A 16,885-nucleotide genomic window follows, 5' to 3' on the forward strand; every position below is an offset into this window, starting at 1 on the left:
TTTGTCCTTTTTTTTTTAATTTTTTAATGTTTTTTATTTATTTCTGAGAGAGAGAGAGACAGCGTGAGCAGGTGAGCAGGGGAGGGTCAGAGAGAGAGGGAGACACAGAATGTGAAACAGGCTCCAGGCTTTGAGCTGTCAGCACAGAGCCTGACATGGGGCTTGAACCCAGAAACCATGAGATCATGACCTGAGCCGAAGTCGGACACTTAACGGACTGAGCCACCCAGGCACCCCAAGAGATTTGTCCATTTTGTTGATGTTTACAAAGGACCAGCTTTTGGCTTCTTTGATTTTTTTTTTCTCTTTTTCTATTCTCTGTGTCCTTAATTTCTACTTTTAACTTTTATTATTTCTGTCCTTTTGCTTGCTTTAGGTTTAGTCTGCCCTTCTTTATCCAGTGTCTTAAGATGGAAGATTATTTATTTGAAATTTTTTTCTTAATATAGTTTATAGCTGTAAATTTCCTCCTATGCACTACTTTAGTTGGATCCTATATGTTTTGATATTTTGTGTCTTCATTGTCGTTAATATCAGATTATTTTGTGATTTCCCGTTGCTCTCTTCTTTGACCAATTGATTATTTATGAGTACATTGTTTACTTTCCACATATTTGTTAGTCTCCCAATTTTTTTTCCTGCTGTTGATTTCCAGTTTCATTCCGCTGTGATTGAGAACATATTTTTATTATTTATATCCTTTTAAATATATTAATTTTTGTTTTATGCCCTAGAATATAGTCTCTCAAGGAGAATGCTTTTCATGTGGATTTGAAAATGTATATTCTTTTAGAAGTAGCGTCTATAGATGGCTGTTAGATCTAGTTGGTTTATAGAGTTGTTCAAGTATTATATTTTTTTGTTGATCTTCTAGTTATTCTACCATTATTGAAGATGAAGTATCGAAGCTGCTATTGTTGAATTGTCTGTTTTTCCCTTCATTTCTGTCAGTGTTTGCTATCTGTATTTTATTTGGTTATTAGGCGCATATATATTTATAATATTATATTTCCCTGATAGATTGATCCTTTTATCATTATAAAATGGCTCCCTTACCTTTGGTAATTGTGTTTTGTTTTGTTTTAGATTCTGTTTTGTCTGATATTAATATGGCCAGGCTTGTGGTTTGCTGTTTGCATGATTTCTATCTTTTTACTTTCAAGCTGTTTGTATCTTTGAAGCTAAAGTATGTCTCCTATAGATGGTACAGTTGACCCTTGAACAGTGTGGTTTTGAGCTGCATGGATCCACATAGAAGTGGATTTTTTACAGTACTGTAAATATATTTTCTTTTCCTTATGATTTCCTTATTATTTTCTTTCTCCTAGCTTATTTTATTTTTTTTATTATTTTTTTATTTCTAGGAGAGAGAGAGAGAGAGACAGCATGAGCAGGGGAGGGAGACACAGACTCTGAAACAGGCTCCAGGCTCTGAGCTGGCAGTCAGCACAGAGCCCGACGCGGGGCTCGAACCCACGAACCGCGAGATCATGACCTAAGCGAAAGTCGGACGCTTAACCGACTCAGCCACCCAGGCGCCCCTCTCCTAGCTTATTTTATAGTAAGAATACAGTATATACTCCACGTAACATACAAAATATGTGCTGACCTACTATTTATTTTATAGTTAAGGCTTCTGGTCAACAGAAGGCTATTAGTAGTTAAGTTTTGAGGAGTCAAAAGTTATATGTGGATTTTTGACCACTTGGGGGTAGTTCATGATGTGCTCCTAACCCCTACATTGTTCAAGAATCAATGGTATATAGTTGGATTATATTTCTTTCTTTTAAATCCAGACTGACAATCTCTGTCTTGCAGTTGGGAGATTTACTCCACTCCCATTTAATGTTGTCTATTGATTAGTTTGATTTATGCCTGCTCTTTTACTTTTTGTTTTATATATGACCTTGGTTTCTCTATTTGTCCTTTATTGCTTTCTTTGCATTGAGTTAATGTTTTCTAATTAATGGCATTTTAATTTCTTTACTGATTGTTTTTTTTCATTTATACTGATTTTATTTGTGCTCTTTGTCTTTTGAGGTAGATTCAAATGACCAACTAGACTCACTTGCTTTTAGCCTGAATACTTCCTTTTCGTATGTAAGACAGGCCTACAGACAACAGATTTTCTCAGTTTTTGTTTATCTGATAATGTCTTTATTTCCCCTTCATATTTGAAAGCTAGTTTTGCTGGAATTGGAATTCTTTGTTGATCATCTTTCTCTTTGAGCACTTTGAATATGGCATCCCACGGCCTTCCAGTTTCTGGTTTCTGCTAACAGGTCAGCCATTAATCTTGTTGGGATTCCCACGTCAGTAGCAATTCCATTTTCTCTTGCTCCTTTCAAGATTTACTCCTATGTTTGACCATTTTTACCGTGATTTATCAGTGGGTATCCTTGAATTTATCTTGCTTGGAGTTCACTGAGTTTTCTGGATATGTAGGTTATTGTTTTTCAGTAAATTTGAGAAGTTTTTAGGTATTATTTCTTCAAATATTTTTTCTGCTCCTTTCCTCCTGGTACTCCCGTTACATGTAGGTTGGATGAGAAATTTGGCAGATAAAGCAAAATTTTAATAGTGCATATATGTAAAACAAGAATTGTATGTGTAGGAATTTATCTTAAAGTAATTGTACAAGTATATGTGGGTATATGTGTTAAAAAAGTGCATCAGAACATGTCTTTATAGTAAAAAGTGGAGGAAAAACAGTGGTAGAAAATTAAATACATTATGACACTTTTACACAGTGAAATATCATTAACTATAATCGTTTTAAGTCTTTTTCTATAATTCTGATGGAGTTTATGTGTTATCTCAAAAAGGTATATGTTTCTTTTTCGTATATGTTTCTTTTTCAGGTGTGCATTTTCTTTCTGCACCTGTGCAGGGTTTTCTAGAGCAGCCGTTCTTTTTCTTGTGGCATCAGGACTTACATTGTAAATTTTTTAAAACAAACAGACCCATTATATTTGCATAAACAACATATTTTTAAAGCAAAGATTTTCAAAAACAAAAATTAGTGAGAAGTGGAGTTTTTTAAAAAGTTTTATAAATTTCTAATATCTAACTTAACAAAAGAGCAGGATTCTTATATCTGCTGCTTGCAGTGTAAAGATGAAGTATTTTATATAGAGAATGAAGTATATGAGTATATAAAGAAAATCTGCCCTGAAACAGATTTTTAGTTCAAAAAATGCATGAGTCCTTTAATAGCCTGTTTTCAGACAATTGTGGATATTCTTCTTTGATAATACACCAGAACTTGACAAGTGGTAGTTTCTTAAAGTTTGGCTGCAGTTTGGAATCTATTTGCAAGTTGGAAATTTGCAATTGGAAATTGTTGCTGGGAGCCACACTGGCCTCACTGGATGACAGTCACATCGAGGAAATGGCAGCGTTTGCATAGCTCCTGCCATGAGAAATGAAAACTGGTATCTCCTTCTGCTACTACTGGCTCATGTTGGAAATGAGGCTGCGGGTATTGACCAGGCCGCACAATATTCCAGATCAGACCGATATTCCCCACACAGATTGCTCATAAGGAAAAGCATATTCCTGCCTTTTCAAAAGAGACTTCAGATGAAAGCACTGTGGATGATTGTCAAAAGCTCTTCCTATGGGCCTTGCAGATCCAAGACTTAGATAATAAAGGGGGCTAAGAACACAAGAGTTACAATTGAATCTGGCCCTGAGACAAAGAGCCTAATTTAGACTTAAGGACAGATATCCACCCCCACCCAGTTGTTTCTGCTTGGAGTACAGCCACCCCGCAGGCATTTGTGATCAGTATTTGGAGTGACTTATTCTGGCCTTGAAAATGCTGATTGCACCCTGTGAAGGAACCTATTAAGGAACTTTTTGTTTTGTGATTATGGGAGCAAATATTGTGTTTCCTGAAAGACCTGTTTGTCTTGATACTTCTCCTTAAAACAAACAAGCTATTGACCCCTGCCCACAAAGAACTAACTTCACCCTTTTTTGCTAAAAACATTGTCTTGTGTGCTAAAGATATCTTCCTTCCCCATAGGATAAGCATCTAAATCACCTACTTCAGTCACTATTGATAAAGGTTATACAGGAGTCTTCTACAAATCTATGTTCCGGGAACTTCTTATACATCAAAGAAGTTTGTCATCAAAAATCATTGTCTAAGGCAGATGCCACTTCTGTGCCGTCCCCCAAACACTTAATTACAAAATAAAGTTGAACCCCAGTGAGAGCAGAGATGCCTGCGTGGTGACCAGAAAGATTCTCGGGGCTCTCACCCCTCCCTCGCCGACACCGTCCATCCTTCAGGGACCCCTGGACCTGCCGGAGCCGGCCTCCAACAAATTGTATCAATGAACTTTTCATTCTGTTACATTAAAATCTGCCTTTTATAAAACATTTTGAATCTCTGCCATGGTTTTGAGACATCATGTATTTGTCATTTGGAAAATACTGGTGTACTGAGTTAAGCAGATCTTCCAAACGTTGATACATATTGACATACTGTCACATGCTGTCAAAAAATCACAATCATTTATGTAATCACTGGTTTCACCTGAAGAGCTTTTTCAGTGTTGAGATGTCGTGCCCACAATGAAGGATACAGTTTTCCAAAATTCTAATTTTCATTTGAAAGCACAAATTTTCATCATTGGCAGCAGTACTTTATTGTAGAGTAAGTGCCTGCAAGATACCCACGTCTAAATGATGATAGTTTGTCTGTTAGTGGCTCTCTCTCAAGTAAAATACTGTTCTCTGAAAATGAATAGCTAATTCAGTTCACAAATCCATTGATTACCATATTGCTTTTCCTCAAGACAACATCATCACACCACCTATGTTCTCTTACTCAGAATCGTCCTCTGGCAATTTTTATCTTCAAATGGTTACATTTTATCTGTTTACATTTCATATCTTAATTTTTTTTTAAATTAATGTATTTTGTCTCTGGCTGCTTTTCAGAGTAGAGAAGATATAACCCAGTGTATTAAATGGAGAATTTGAAATTAGTTAAATCAGCTTATACATTGTAACAAAAGAGAAGAAAAAGTTTATGGTATGTTGGTAGATTAGACAGTGTAAGTGTGCAGGATATAATATTATAAGGTGCAGAGTCCTAAACTGAAAGTGAGGTGTGAGGTTGGGGGAGTGTTGGAAGAGTAAAGAAAGGTTTGAAGTAGTTATTTCCAAGAGTAGGGGAGGAAATGACAAGGGAAATGTAGTTGCTGGGCACAGCGAAGACCCGCCTAAAATGTGTGGTCAGGAATTTAAAGTGACTAGTCAGCCTGGGTCAGGGGTGGGAGGTGAGTGTGCATGTGTTTGCACACATATACGTAAACATGCATAAATGCTGCTGTTCACAAGACCTGCCCTTTAATCACAGTGACCCACAGAGCTCCACAGGTCTGGAGCTCATTTCCAGCCACACCCACTGCTAATTATTAATCCTGGCCCACCAACCAAGAAACAGGCTAGATTAGAGGATGAACTAGGTGATAGAGATTGCTAGGCTGGACAGAACCTAGGAGAGATGTAAGATTTACTGTTTTAAAGCCTGTAGCAGGTGAAATAAAGGATCATGAACCTGATTTGCCTCTGCTAAATATTGATTTTGGGGGAACGTATCATCTGTGTGGCCACTGCTATAGGCTCTGGCAGGAAGAAAGTAGAGACCCCTGGACTCCAGGAGGGTGTCAGCTTCTGTGTGGGTTTTACATGGGCCTGTCAAATCCTTTGTCCCTTCGGGTCCTCTGTTCTGCGTAGTGGGAAACGGGCTTGTCCACGGAGTCAGAGCTTGGCCTGCTTTCATGGTCTAGTTTCCCTGACGATGAGTCTCTTCTGGCCCCACCTTTAATCAATTCATTGTTTTCTCCGGAAATGTACATTATTTTAGACTGAGACCCACAACCAAATAAAATTTTAGTTTTTAAAGAGTTTAGGCTTTACAGTAATGCTTCTTCCTGGGTTCAGACTCTGGCTCTTGAGAACTTAATCTCTTTAAATCTCATTTCATAGTATCCATCTCATAAGGTTGTGGAAATTATATGACATAATTCATGTCAAGCATTAGAACAGTACCTAGACCTAGCAAATATTCGAAGAATATTGGGTATCATTTGTATTGTTTGCAGGAAACACCAGAACTATCACTTATTTACAGTGTATCAGAGTATTTAGCACTTAGCTCTGTAGTCAGCTCTTGTAGAGGTGGGGTAGTATAGTTTTCCAGTGTGGTAGAGCTGGACTAACCAGATGTAAATCCTGATTCTGCCACTGACCACTTTGAGGCCTTGACCAGTTTCATTGATAGCTGCCATCAGCCTCTTCATCTGTAAAGTGGAAGTCGTAATAGGACCTGCCTTATAGAGTTGCTGTAAGGATTGAGTCAATGCATAGAACTCATATAAACTTCTGTTTTTATGTATATAATAAGCATTCAATAAATTTGCTGCTGTTATTATTTTTTAAAAAAACTGAGTCATCCATTTTAGTACTGAAAGAGAGGGCCTTAGCATTTAGCACAACTTATTTTATAGAGGAGGCATGTGAAGTTCTGTGAAATTTCACAGCTGGATACTGGGAAGGGTTTGTCCTGCATTTCCTAACTCCTAAACTCCATGTTTGCCATGCTTCCTCCACAGAATGTCTCTACAGAGATATATGAGTAATATCAACCAGCAGAATAATTACTGTCACTCATGTGACCACATTTAAGGAGCTCTCCTTTGCAAATACTACAATTTTTTTAATATAAATAACATTTAAATAATTCTATTGCTGTCCTTTGGAGCCTAAGGAGAATCTATTGAACATTATACATCACTTGTATGGTAAGAATGAAAATCCATATTAATCGTTTTAAGGATTTTATAACATCTTCCTTCTAATAGATAGGAAGTAGGGTTCTCCAATGGTAGAAAGATAATACGATGACTATGATCTACCAGTAGTGATGGGATTTACTCTTTAAATTTTGTTTTTCCAGTAAAACTGATGAATTTGTAGAATAATATACAGTAATATACAGGGTTAAAGGTACAGTCTTAAGCCAGGCTAGCTGTTATATAAACTCAGATCTAAGGATCCCTGCTCCCTTTAAGGAGATTTAACTTTTTGGATAGGCTGTTTTTCCAATTATGTTTTAAACTAAATTAAGACATATAAACAAGTAGTTGAGCCAGTTCTTTATAACCTAGGATTGTCATTATTACCGTTTGTATAGTTGCTAAAAATAAAAGGATACCCACGATAGCTCCTAAAGTATTTGATTCCACATCAAATGACTACTTTTTAAGTTTTATTGAGCTACAATTTACGTATCTTAACATCTACCCATTGTAAGTGTGCAGTTGAGTGACTATTAATAAATGTATGCAGCTGTACAACTATCACCACGATCCACTGTTAGAAATTTCATTTCATATCCACAGATATTACCCCAAGTTTGTAATCAGGCCCCACGTCCACCCTCAGGGCTAGGCAGCCTCTGATCTGCTTTCCATCTGTATAAATGTATACTTCTGGACATTTCATATAAATGGAATCATACAATATATAATCTTGCAGTTCATCCATATTATGACATGCATGAATATTTCATTTGTTGCTAAATAGAATTCCATGATATGAAATGAATATTCCATATTTTTATTATTCCATTTACTGGTTGTTAGAGATTTGAATTATTTCCAGTTTCAGCTGCTATAGGTAATGCTGCTATAAACATTTATAAAGAAGTCTTGGGAGAGATACATGTTTTCATTTTTCTTGGGTAGATTCCTAGAAGTGGATTTGCTGGGTCATATGGTAAACTTATGTTTAACGTTTTTTTAAAGTTTTTTTTTTAATGTTTATTTGTTTTTGAGAGAGACTGAGCATGAGCGGGGGAGAGGCAGAGAGACAGACACACTCAGAATCTGAAGCAGGCTCCAGGCTCTGAGCTGTCAGCACAGAGCCTAATGCAGGGCTCAAACCCATGAACCATGAGATCAAGACCTGAGTCGAAGTCAGATGCTTAACTGACTGAGCCACCCATGCACCCCTGTGTTTACCTTTTTAAGAAATTGGCAAACTGTTTTCCAAAGTCCTTGATTTCCAAATATGTATGCTTTTAGATATTGTTCTCTTCCCTCACCAGTACTTGCCACTGTTAACTATCCCCTGTGCCATCTCCCCTGAATTCAGTGCTGTGGGCAAGGCACCCTAATAAGGATATTGGAATTAAATAATATAAAGGTACTATGTGATAGTCTGAATATTGGTGTAGAATGTCCTGATACCTGGAATGTGTGTGTGTGCTGGCTTCTAGATGCTCAGCTTTGTTCTAGACTAGAGAAGATCCAAGATGTATCTATTATTTGGGGCTCACAGATAACAAAGTTGAGAAAACCCCAGTAGGGTAAAGGATATAGTCTAGAGTTCACCTCCTGCAGCACCTTTATGAAATGAAAGAGACAATTTCCTAATAGCAAAGATGCTGAGCAGTCCAGACAACTCCACCACATCAGATAACTGACCCAAATAAATGAATTGTTTCAATAATATTTGTCATTGTTTCTTGCCTAATTCACAAAGAAATTGAGAACCTGAGTAGTTCAGCACCCCAAATATCAACAAATGTTAACTACAGAGAATAGTTTTCATCATTCTTTCTACATTCGTGGTACCTACCCTTGGCGTCTATAGATTGAAATTTTAACTTCCAGGTGTTTGTAGGTAGTCTGTGACTAGGCTGAGGCATTTCCGTGAGTTGCACTGTGCGGTGTAGGACCGATTTCCCTTGTCACCGCTGGGTTCTTCCTTGTTCTCCCTCGCGGGGACCCATCTCCCTCCGCACTGCTGGCTTCTCTCCCTGCCCTTCCACGCGGGGACCAGTTCTCCGTGGCAGCTTTAGAGGCATCGCAAACGATTTTCACTTAGACTTTCTCGTATTTTAGGTGTCCTGTGCCTCAAGTCTTCTTACTGCTAACGTCAGTGACCTAGTCTGCTGTGCTCCTATCTTTAGTCCTTCTATTTTGCTGGCTTTTTTTTTTTTTAATTTTTTTAATGTTTTATTTATTTTTAGGAGAGAGAGAGAGACAGCGTGAGCAGGGGAGGGTCAGAGAGAGAGGGAGTCACAGGCTGAAACAGGCTCCAGGCTCTGAGCTGGCAGTCAGCACAGAGCCCGACGCGGGGCTCGAACCCACGAACTGCGAGATCATGACCTAAGCGAAAGTCGGACGCTTAACCGACTAAGCCACCCAGGCGCCCCTTTGCTGGCTTTTTAAAAACACTACTTTGCTAACTCATTTTGGTTGTTTTTCATTGTAAACCCCTAAATATCTACCTTATTATAAACCCGTATCTTTACATTTTTGTGATTTTCCTTTTTAATTGGAAGAATTTTCTCACTTATGTTATCTGGTACATTTTTATGAAAATGTTCATGAAGCTACCTTTCCACTATTTATAATTCAATTCAGCTCTTAATTATGTGCCATGATAGAGGAGGGCCATGACACAAATCATAATCTTTGAAAACATAATTTGGTTTAAGAGTGAATTGATGAAGTTTTTCTCTTTTTGAACATCAACTTTATGATTATAATTATGTTTTGTTTAGATTAAAGCTAGTTTAGTGTAAAACTAATTTACATTGTTCAAAACCACACCAAAAGGTAGGAAAGGAAGTACGATGTTAGAGGCCAAGGAATAATGACAATGGGATCAATAGGAAACACGGTTTAATACACCAAGCTCGTTCCTTCCTGTATTAATTTATTTTCTGCTTTAAGTGTTGTAATTGTTTGAATATGTGAAAAAAGAGATTGGACAAAAATTATTAAAAAGATGGAGGACTGTCATTTCTCATTTCAACTGTTAATACCTTTTTAAATGGACTCTACTTGGTATCTTCTAGAAGGGCCACTTATAACCTTTTTGTTTTATGAAATCAAACATTTTTTCCCACAAGGATCTAAAATAGCCATTATTACATTTGGAGCCTGACCCCTATGAAAGATGACTGCATGTCGTTCCCAAAATTTTTAAAAGTTGGCACTGTCTTACATGATTTCTGGGCACAATGTGTTTATTGGATTATTTTTTTCCATGGGTATTCAAAATAGGTGCCTGTTATTGAATTGGGAAAAAACAGCATTACTGTAAAACTGATTACAGCTTGTACTGGAAAGAATCTTACCATCTAATTGGAAGTATATTTCCAGCTGACCTATTTAAAATTCCTACGAGCTATTTTTCTTTCCAGCTTTCAAACATCAAATTCATTCTGAGGTCAGTTTGGTTTATCTAGGGACCAAAGAAATGAATAACTTTGGTTTTGTGTTCTCCTCAGCACTTGTCTTAAGGAAGTATTTACTGAATATTTTAAGTGCCACCATGATTACTACTTTGTAGTGAATATTTGCATTGGATTCAAAATAATCTTCTGAGAAATCATAATTGCTGCTTCTCAGCCCAGTCCCCACTGGTGCTTTTATTAACCACATAGTATCTGATAGAGCAGTGTTTTTAAAAAGTGTGATCAATGGATACATGTGGTCTGAAGAAGGTTTTGTTTTACCCTGTGATCTTTTGTCACTGTTTAGTCTTATGGGTTATAATTATTTTGGATGTCATGTTGGTTTAACCTAAACCTCATGGAGTGTTTTATCAAAAAATCATACCATTTTCTTCATTGTTACTTTTTTTTGCAGTGGCAAGAAAAACCAATGGTTATCTTGCCCCTCTAAAGAGGCCCTCAGGGAAAAAATTCTGAGCTTTAAGAGTAATAAAAGGCTTACCGTGTTTTAATCTTTCACAATTATTTAGGAAATGTTTGCTTTAAATATCTTAAGACCTTTCTGAATATGTTTCTAATTATTATTAGCGGAATTGTATTTTCACAGTGTCGGTATCCTTGGTAGACACTGAACTGAACCGGCATAGGGAGGAAAGGAAGAACCTATCGGTTTCGTCATTGAACTCTTTTTCTAATATGCTGCTCCTAACTTGGCTGCTATTGCGCCGACCCCTTACTATCTATTGTAAGCAGTGGCGGGGCTTCCTCCCGATTGGTCTTTCTGACAAGTCTTGCCTTCCTCCACTTCATCCCTGTTACTTAGAATTCCGTGGCTGATAGCTGCCACCGTACCTATTCAAGATCAAGTCCATACTCTAAGGGTTGTTCTGTAAGGCCCTTCCTTATTTCTTTTGGCACTCAAACATAAGGAACTACTGTACTTTCCCAAAAGCCCAAAAGTCTCTTGTATGCTTTGCTAATTGCTGTTTCTCCGATTCAGCTTTAGCGTTACTCCGGTGTTGATTCTTCTGTGAAGCTTGTTTGTTATCATCTTTCTCCTTGTAGCCGTTTTCCCTTGTGTTCCTTGTCAAAACAGAAACAAACTTTGACTTTATACTTAGAGAACTACCAAAGCTCTCATATTTGATTTAAGCCTGTGCATTCTTGTAGCTGTAATAGCTATCCGTGGTATTTCTGTAAGTGGATCAAGGGTGAGAGGCGGAATGAATATACAAATGGAGAACGGCCTTAGAATCCAGAAAGCTGAACAATAACTGATGTAACAATCAACCCTCAGTGGCCACAACTTCATCAATAACTGTCAGATTCCCTAATTTTCATCCTTACTTCCAACTTTAAACCAATCAGAGCAAGCCAAATGTGCGATCCCAGCCAATCACAGAGGAAGCGCACTCACGCCAGCTTCCCAGGCCCACAGCTTCCAGTCGGGGCACACCTGAAGCTGTCCCTTTTCTCCACGATGAGGACTTCCCACTCTCTACCCTAACGCGGGAAGGGTCTGCCTGAACAGTGATGGAGGGTGACTCCCTTGCCTCTAGCAAGCTCTAAATAAATAGACCTAACTTTTCTGATTTATCATTTATTTCTATATGAGGGAAAACCTATTTTATAATTATTTACATCTGAAGTGATTTATGGTGAGTATAGTTTATAAACTGAATTTCCTGTGCTAGCTGTATTTTGTGATTTTCTGCATCTTTCACAAACATAGAGGTTTATATTCTAAAGGCGAAGACAGGTTTTTGTTATAAGGATTTTCTTAATTCCTTACATTTAATGGAAAAATAACAGAGAAATCTGTCACTTGATAGTAACAAACAAAATCCTAGTCAAATATTAATCTTGAGGTCTTTGTCTTGGATATAGTTATTCAGAGTTGGGGTTTTTTGGGGGGGTCGCCTGGGTGGCTCAGTCAGTTAAGCTTCTGACTTAGGCTCAGGTCATGATCTCACAGTTTGTGAGTTCGAGCCCCGCGTCAGGCTCTGTGCTGACAGCTAGCTCAGAGCCTGGAACCTGTTTCAGATTTTATATCTCCCTCTCTCTCTCTGAACCTCCCCTGTTCATTCTGTCTCTCTCTCTCTCTCTCTCTCAGAAATAAAACATTTAAAAAAAACTATTAAAAAAAAAGAGGTTTTTTTGGTTAATTAAACCATAATTTTTTTTAAAAAAATCAGTACATGGAAGAGATATAAACATGAAATGCAAATTAGTTGTATTTGGGTTTATTTTTATGTTGAGCATCCTTTTATTCTTGTTTTTAAAATATTAGGTGTGCATGTTGAATTTTATTAGACAATTTTTGCATCATTTACTGCTTTTTATTTTTTATTTATTTTTAAATTTTTTAATGTTTATTTCTGAGAGAGAGAGAGAGAGAGAGACAGCGTGAGCAGAGGACGGTCAGAGAGAGAGGGAGACACAGAATCCGAAACAGGCTCCAGGCTCTGAGCTGGCAGTCAGCACAGAGGCCGATGCAGGGCTTGAACCCACAAACCACGAGATCATGACCTGAGCCGAAGTCGGATGCCCAACTGACTGAGCCACCCAGGCGCCCCTACTGCTTTTTATTTTTCCTATTAGTATAATATACTGTATAAATAGATTTCTTACTATTGAATCATGTATGTTTCTAAAATAAACCTACTTCATTTGGTGAATTATTTTTAATGTTTTCTAATTTTATAAAGGCCCTTTCACTTTCATAAAGATTCTAAAAGTGACCAGACTCACACCTGATTTTGTTTTGCATTCCCTCATTTTTATTTTTACAACTGAATGATTAATAAGGCTGTTTTAAACAATTTTGAATCTATGAAAAAGATAGCTTTTTATCTGTCTAGGGTTTTATGTTACTAAAGTTACTCTCAGCTTATTTATTGCTCAAATTTTCTTTTAACAGACATTCCCTTCGGAGAGGTAGCTCCTTCACATTTTTGACACCTGGCCCGCATTGGGACTTCACTTTGGTGAGTAGCAGGCTAGGTTTTTATTTTAAGACACTGATAGAATTAATTCTTAGGTGTCTTTCAGTCTGGTGTACAGCTCAGGTGTCTACACTTATCTGAGTATCTTGAGGTACAGAGTTTCTATTGCCATCTTTGGTGGCCTGATTTAATTCTTTTCTGCTAACAAGGGAAAATTTTATTTCAGTTGAATACAAAACCTATTTTGAAAAGTACCATATCTGTTTATTTTTAGCCTTATACAATCCTTTTATTCCTACCAGTGTGAAAATTAAGAGAATATATGAGGAAATATTAAGTTATTTTTATGTACATAGTCTTAATTGGGTTTTTTTCTTGGTTGAAAAATTTAAAAATGATTGCAGATGGTATATATGATGTATGAATTATTTTGTTACTAATCATCTTAGTATAAGGGACTGTTTCATTATTTTTAGAATGAGATTTACAGAGGCATCTATGCAAACTCACGCCAGAAAATTGATTATTTTTATAATTAAAAACTCATTACCTTATAATACTCCTATAAATAACATCTACAAATAGAGCATGATTCTTATGTTTCCTTATTTGGGGTAAATAGCAAAAATTATTCTGTTTCTAGTTTGCCAAGCTTAACCTGATCATGTGCGGATGGATTCAGCAATTCATACTAATTTGTATTCTGTTCTTTTGTATTTAATTTATATTTCTGTTGGGGACTTCTGTTAAGATTTCTGTACTCTTATACAAATTACATGTATTATTGGTCAGTAAAGCATTCATAGCAAGTCTCCTGATTTTAATATAATTCTGTATCTTCCTTGAAATATTTTTCATCTTGGCTTCTTTCCATTATGAGTTGACAAGTCTAAACTCAAACAGAAAGACTTCAGTGGAGAAATACCTCCAAACTTGATTTTGCAAACGTATCAGCAAAAATATTTTGAACACATGCCCTGATACATTCATTTAGAATGTTTATGTATGTACCACCATTATTAACTAATAACTCAAAGCAGAGTACTTACTTAAGCTGAAGTTCATGATAGTGGACATAAGTCCATATTTCAAATAGCCATGATAATTTTACAGTGCGAAGTCAATTTTTTGGATCTGATTAGATCACCATTGTCTTTAACCTAATAATGTAGGTGATGATGAGCTCATCATCTGTGTATTAAATATTAGTAAAGCTTCTTTTTAAGGATTAATAACTACATACAAAGAGAAGCCCTGACATTTTCTTCCTGCACCCCAGGGAAGATACCTTGCGTGTCCCCTGGGATCAGTGCATCCCACCTGGGAAAACACTTTGTAGAGTTCTCCCCTGATAAAAGGACTAGCTCATGGATCGTGTATTAAAACTTCGGGATTGTGATTAAGGAGTGCTAAGAGGGAAGTTTATAAACTTTTAAATACGTAGTTTAAGAAAGGAACAAAAAGTAAGCATCTGGGAAGCATTTAGAACGAACCAAGGAAAATAGGAGGGAGAGTAGACAAAAATAGAATCAGCCCCACTCATGATGAAGTTCTTGGCAAACCAGGAGTAGAACAGACCTTGCTGAGCCCAAGACCAACACAGACTAAAACATTCCCTTAAAATTTGAGAAAAAGCCTGCTCTCACCATGTCTATTCAGCATCATACTAATAGTGCTTCTAGCCAGCACAGTAAGGCAGGGAAACAAGTGCTGTTCACATTAGAAAGGACAAGATGTCATTACGTACGGACACTATGACTGTCTACATAGAATATCCAAGGGAATATTAATAGCAGCCATTAGAACTAATAAAAGTTCAATCAGGATTACTAGCTCTAAAATTTATAAAAATAATTAAGTAGAATGTATATACATGTGTAATATTCAGTTAAATGTAATTTGCAAAGATGCTTTTATGGAAATAAAAACAATTTTAAAAACTATGAATAAATCTATAAAAAGATCTGTAAGACTTTTATGGAAAAAAATTGGAAAGAATTAGTAAAGAACAAAGACACCAAATTAAATGGAAAGATAGTCATGCAGGGAAAGACTCAATAACATTAAAATGTCAGTACTCCTCATATTTATAAAGTCAGTGCAGTTCTGATAGAAACCCCCTCGAGTGTTAGCACTCTCGTTCTACAGTTCAGGGAGAAAAGTAGAAGGCCCAGAACAGCATTGTGCAAGTCAGAAACGTATGACTTACTGAGGGAGCTGTTAAGACTTACTCCAAAGGTACGGTAATTATGGGCATGTGATGTGGATGTGGGTATAGCCGGTAGAACTGCGGTAAGAGAGAGCCCAGGAATTATGTGCGGCTGAGAGCTGACCAGGGAGTCGTGCGTACAGCACGTGGTTGCATGGGTGAGGCAGCTAGCACGAGAGCTGTCTGGGGAACCATGCTTACAGCACATGGTGGCAGGGGAGAGGCAGCTAGCATGAGAGCTGACCAGGAGCTGTGCTTATAGCACGTGGTGGCAGGGGTGAGGCAGCTAGCATGAGAGCCGCCTGGGGAGCCGTGCTTACAGCACGTGGTGGCAGGGGTGAGGCAGCTAGCATGAGAGCCGACTGGGATCCATGCTTACAGCACGTGGTGGTAGGGGTGAGGCAGCTAGCATGAGAGCTGACCAGGAGCTGTGCTTATAGCATGTGGTGGCAAGGGTGAAGCAGCTCACTGTGCCACTTCATACCAGGTACACATAAATTCCAGATGGATCGAATATATCAATATGAAAAGCAGAACTTTAAAATATTTAAAAGAAAATACAGTAGAGCGTTTTAAAATCTGTTATAGTTCTTTATACATATGCTGACATATGTATATGGTTTTATAGAAATGTGTAAGTACAGTCGTGTACAAGCAGAACTTTAAAATATTTAAAAGAAAATACAGTAGAGCGTTTTAAAATCTGTTATAGTTCTTTATACATATGCTGACATATGTATATGGTTTTATAGAAATGTGTAAGTACAGTCGTGTACAAGCAGAACTTTAAAATATTTAAAAGAAAATACAGTAGAGCGTTTTAAAATCTGTTATAGTTCTTTATACATATGCTGACATATGTATATGGTTTTATAGAAATGTGTAAGTACAGTCGTGTACAAGCAGAACTTTAAAATATTTAAAAGAAAATACAGTAGAGCGTTTTAAAATCTGTTATAGTTCTTTATACATATGCTGACATATGTATATGGTTTTATAGAAATGTGTAAGTACAGTCGTGTACAAGCGTTTTCCTTCAGTGTATACACTTCTTTTTGCCTGGCGGTTTCCTGCGCCTCCCCTTCCTCTCCCGTCACCTCTTCCTTCCCACCACCTCCACTATAACCCAGGTCAGTGATGCCGTATCTGTCCCTCTGTGTTACGCATGTGATTTTTTTTTTTTTAAGTTTATTTATTTTGAGAGCAGAGGGAAGGGCAGAGAATCCCAAGCAGGCTCCACACTGTCTGCACAGAGTCCGATGTGAGGTTCACATCCACAAACTGTGAGATCATGACCTGATCCAAAATAAAGAGTTAGACGTTCAACCAACTGAGCCTCCCAGGCGCCCCCTCTTTTTTTTTTTTTTTTGGCTCATACAATTATCAGAGACACACACAGCCTCACATATTAGATACACGTGCAGGATTTTTGCTTAGTTTGCTTTTCAAAATTAGGATCAT

The 16,885-nt window shown here is 37.3% G+C and overlaps 1 protein-coding gene across 1 annotated transcript in view; it reads left to right on the top strand.

The window, feature by feature from the left end:
• NET1 (neuroepithelial cell transforming 1) overlaps positions 1 to 16,885 on the top strand; it is a 57,624-nt gene that overhangs the window by 6,407 nt on the left and 34,332 nt on the right. Inside the window, exon 2 of the mRNA XM_039240384.1 lies at positions 13,191 to 13,257. Within this exon, the coding sequence (XP_039096315.1) occupies positions 13,191 to 13,257 (67 nt within the window). The remainder of the gene's footprint in view (positions 1 to 13,190; positions 13,258 to 16,885) is intronic.

Source organism: Hyaena hyaena, unplaced genomic scaffold (genome assembly GCF_003009895.1).
Source record: "Hyaena hyaena isolate Hyena2069 unplaced genomic scaffold, ASM300989v1 scaffold_174, whole genome shotgun sequence".
NCBI lineage: Eukaryota > Metazoa > Chordata > Mammalia > Carnivora > Hyaenidae > Hyaena > Hyaena hyaena.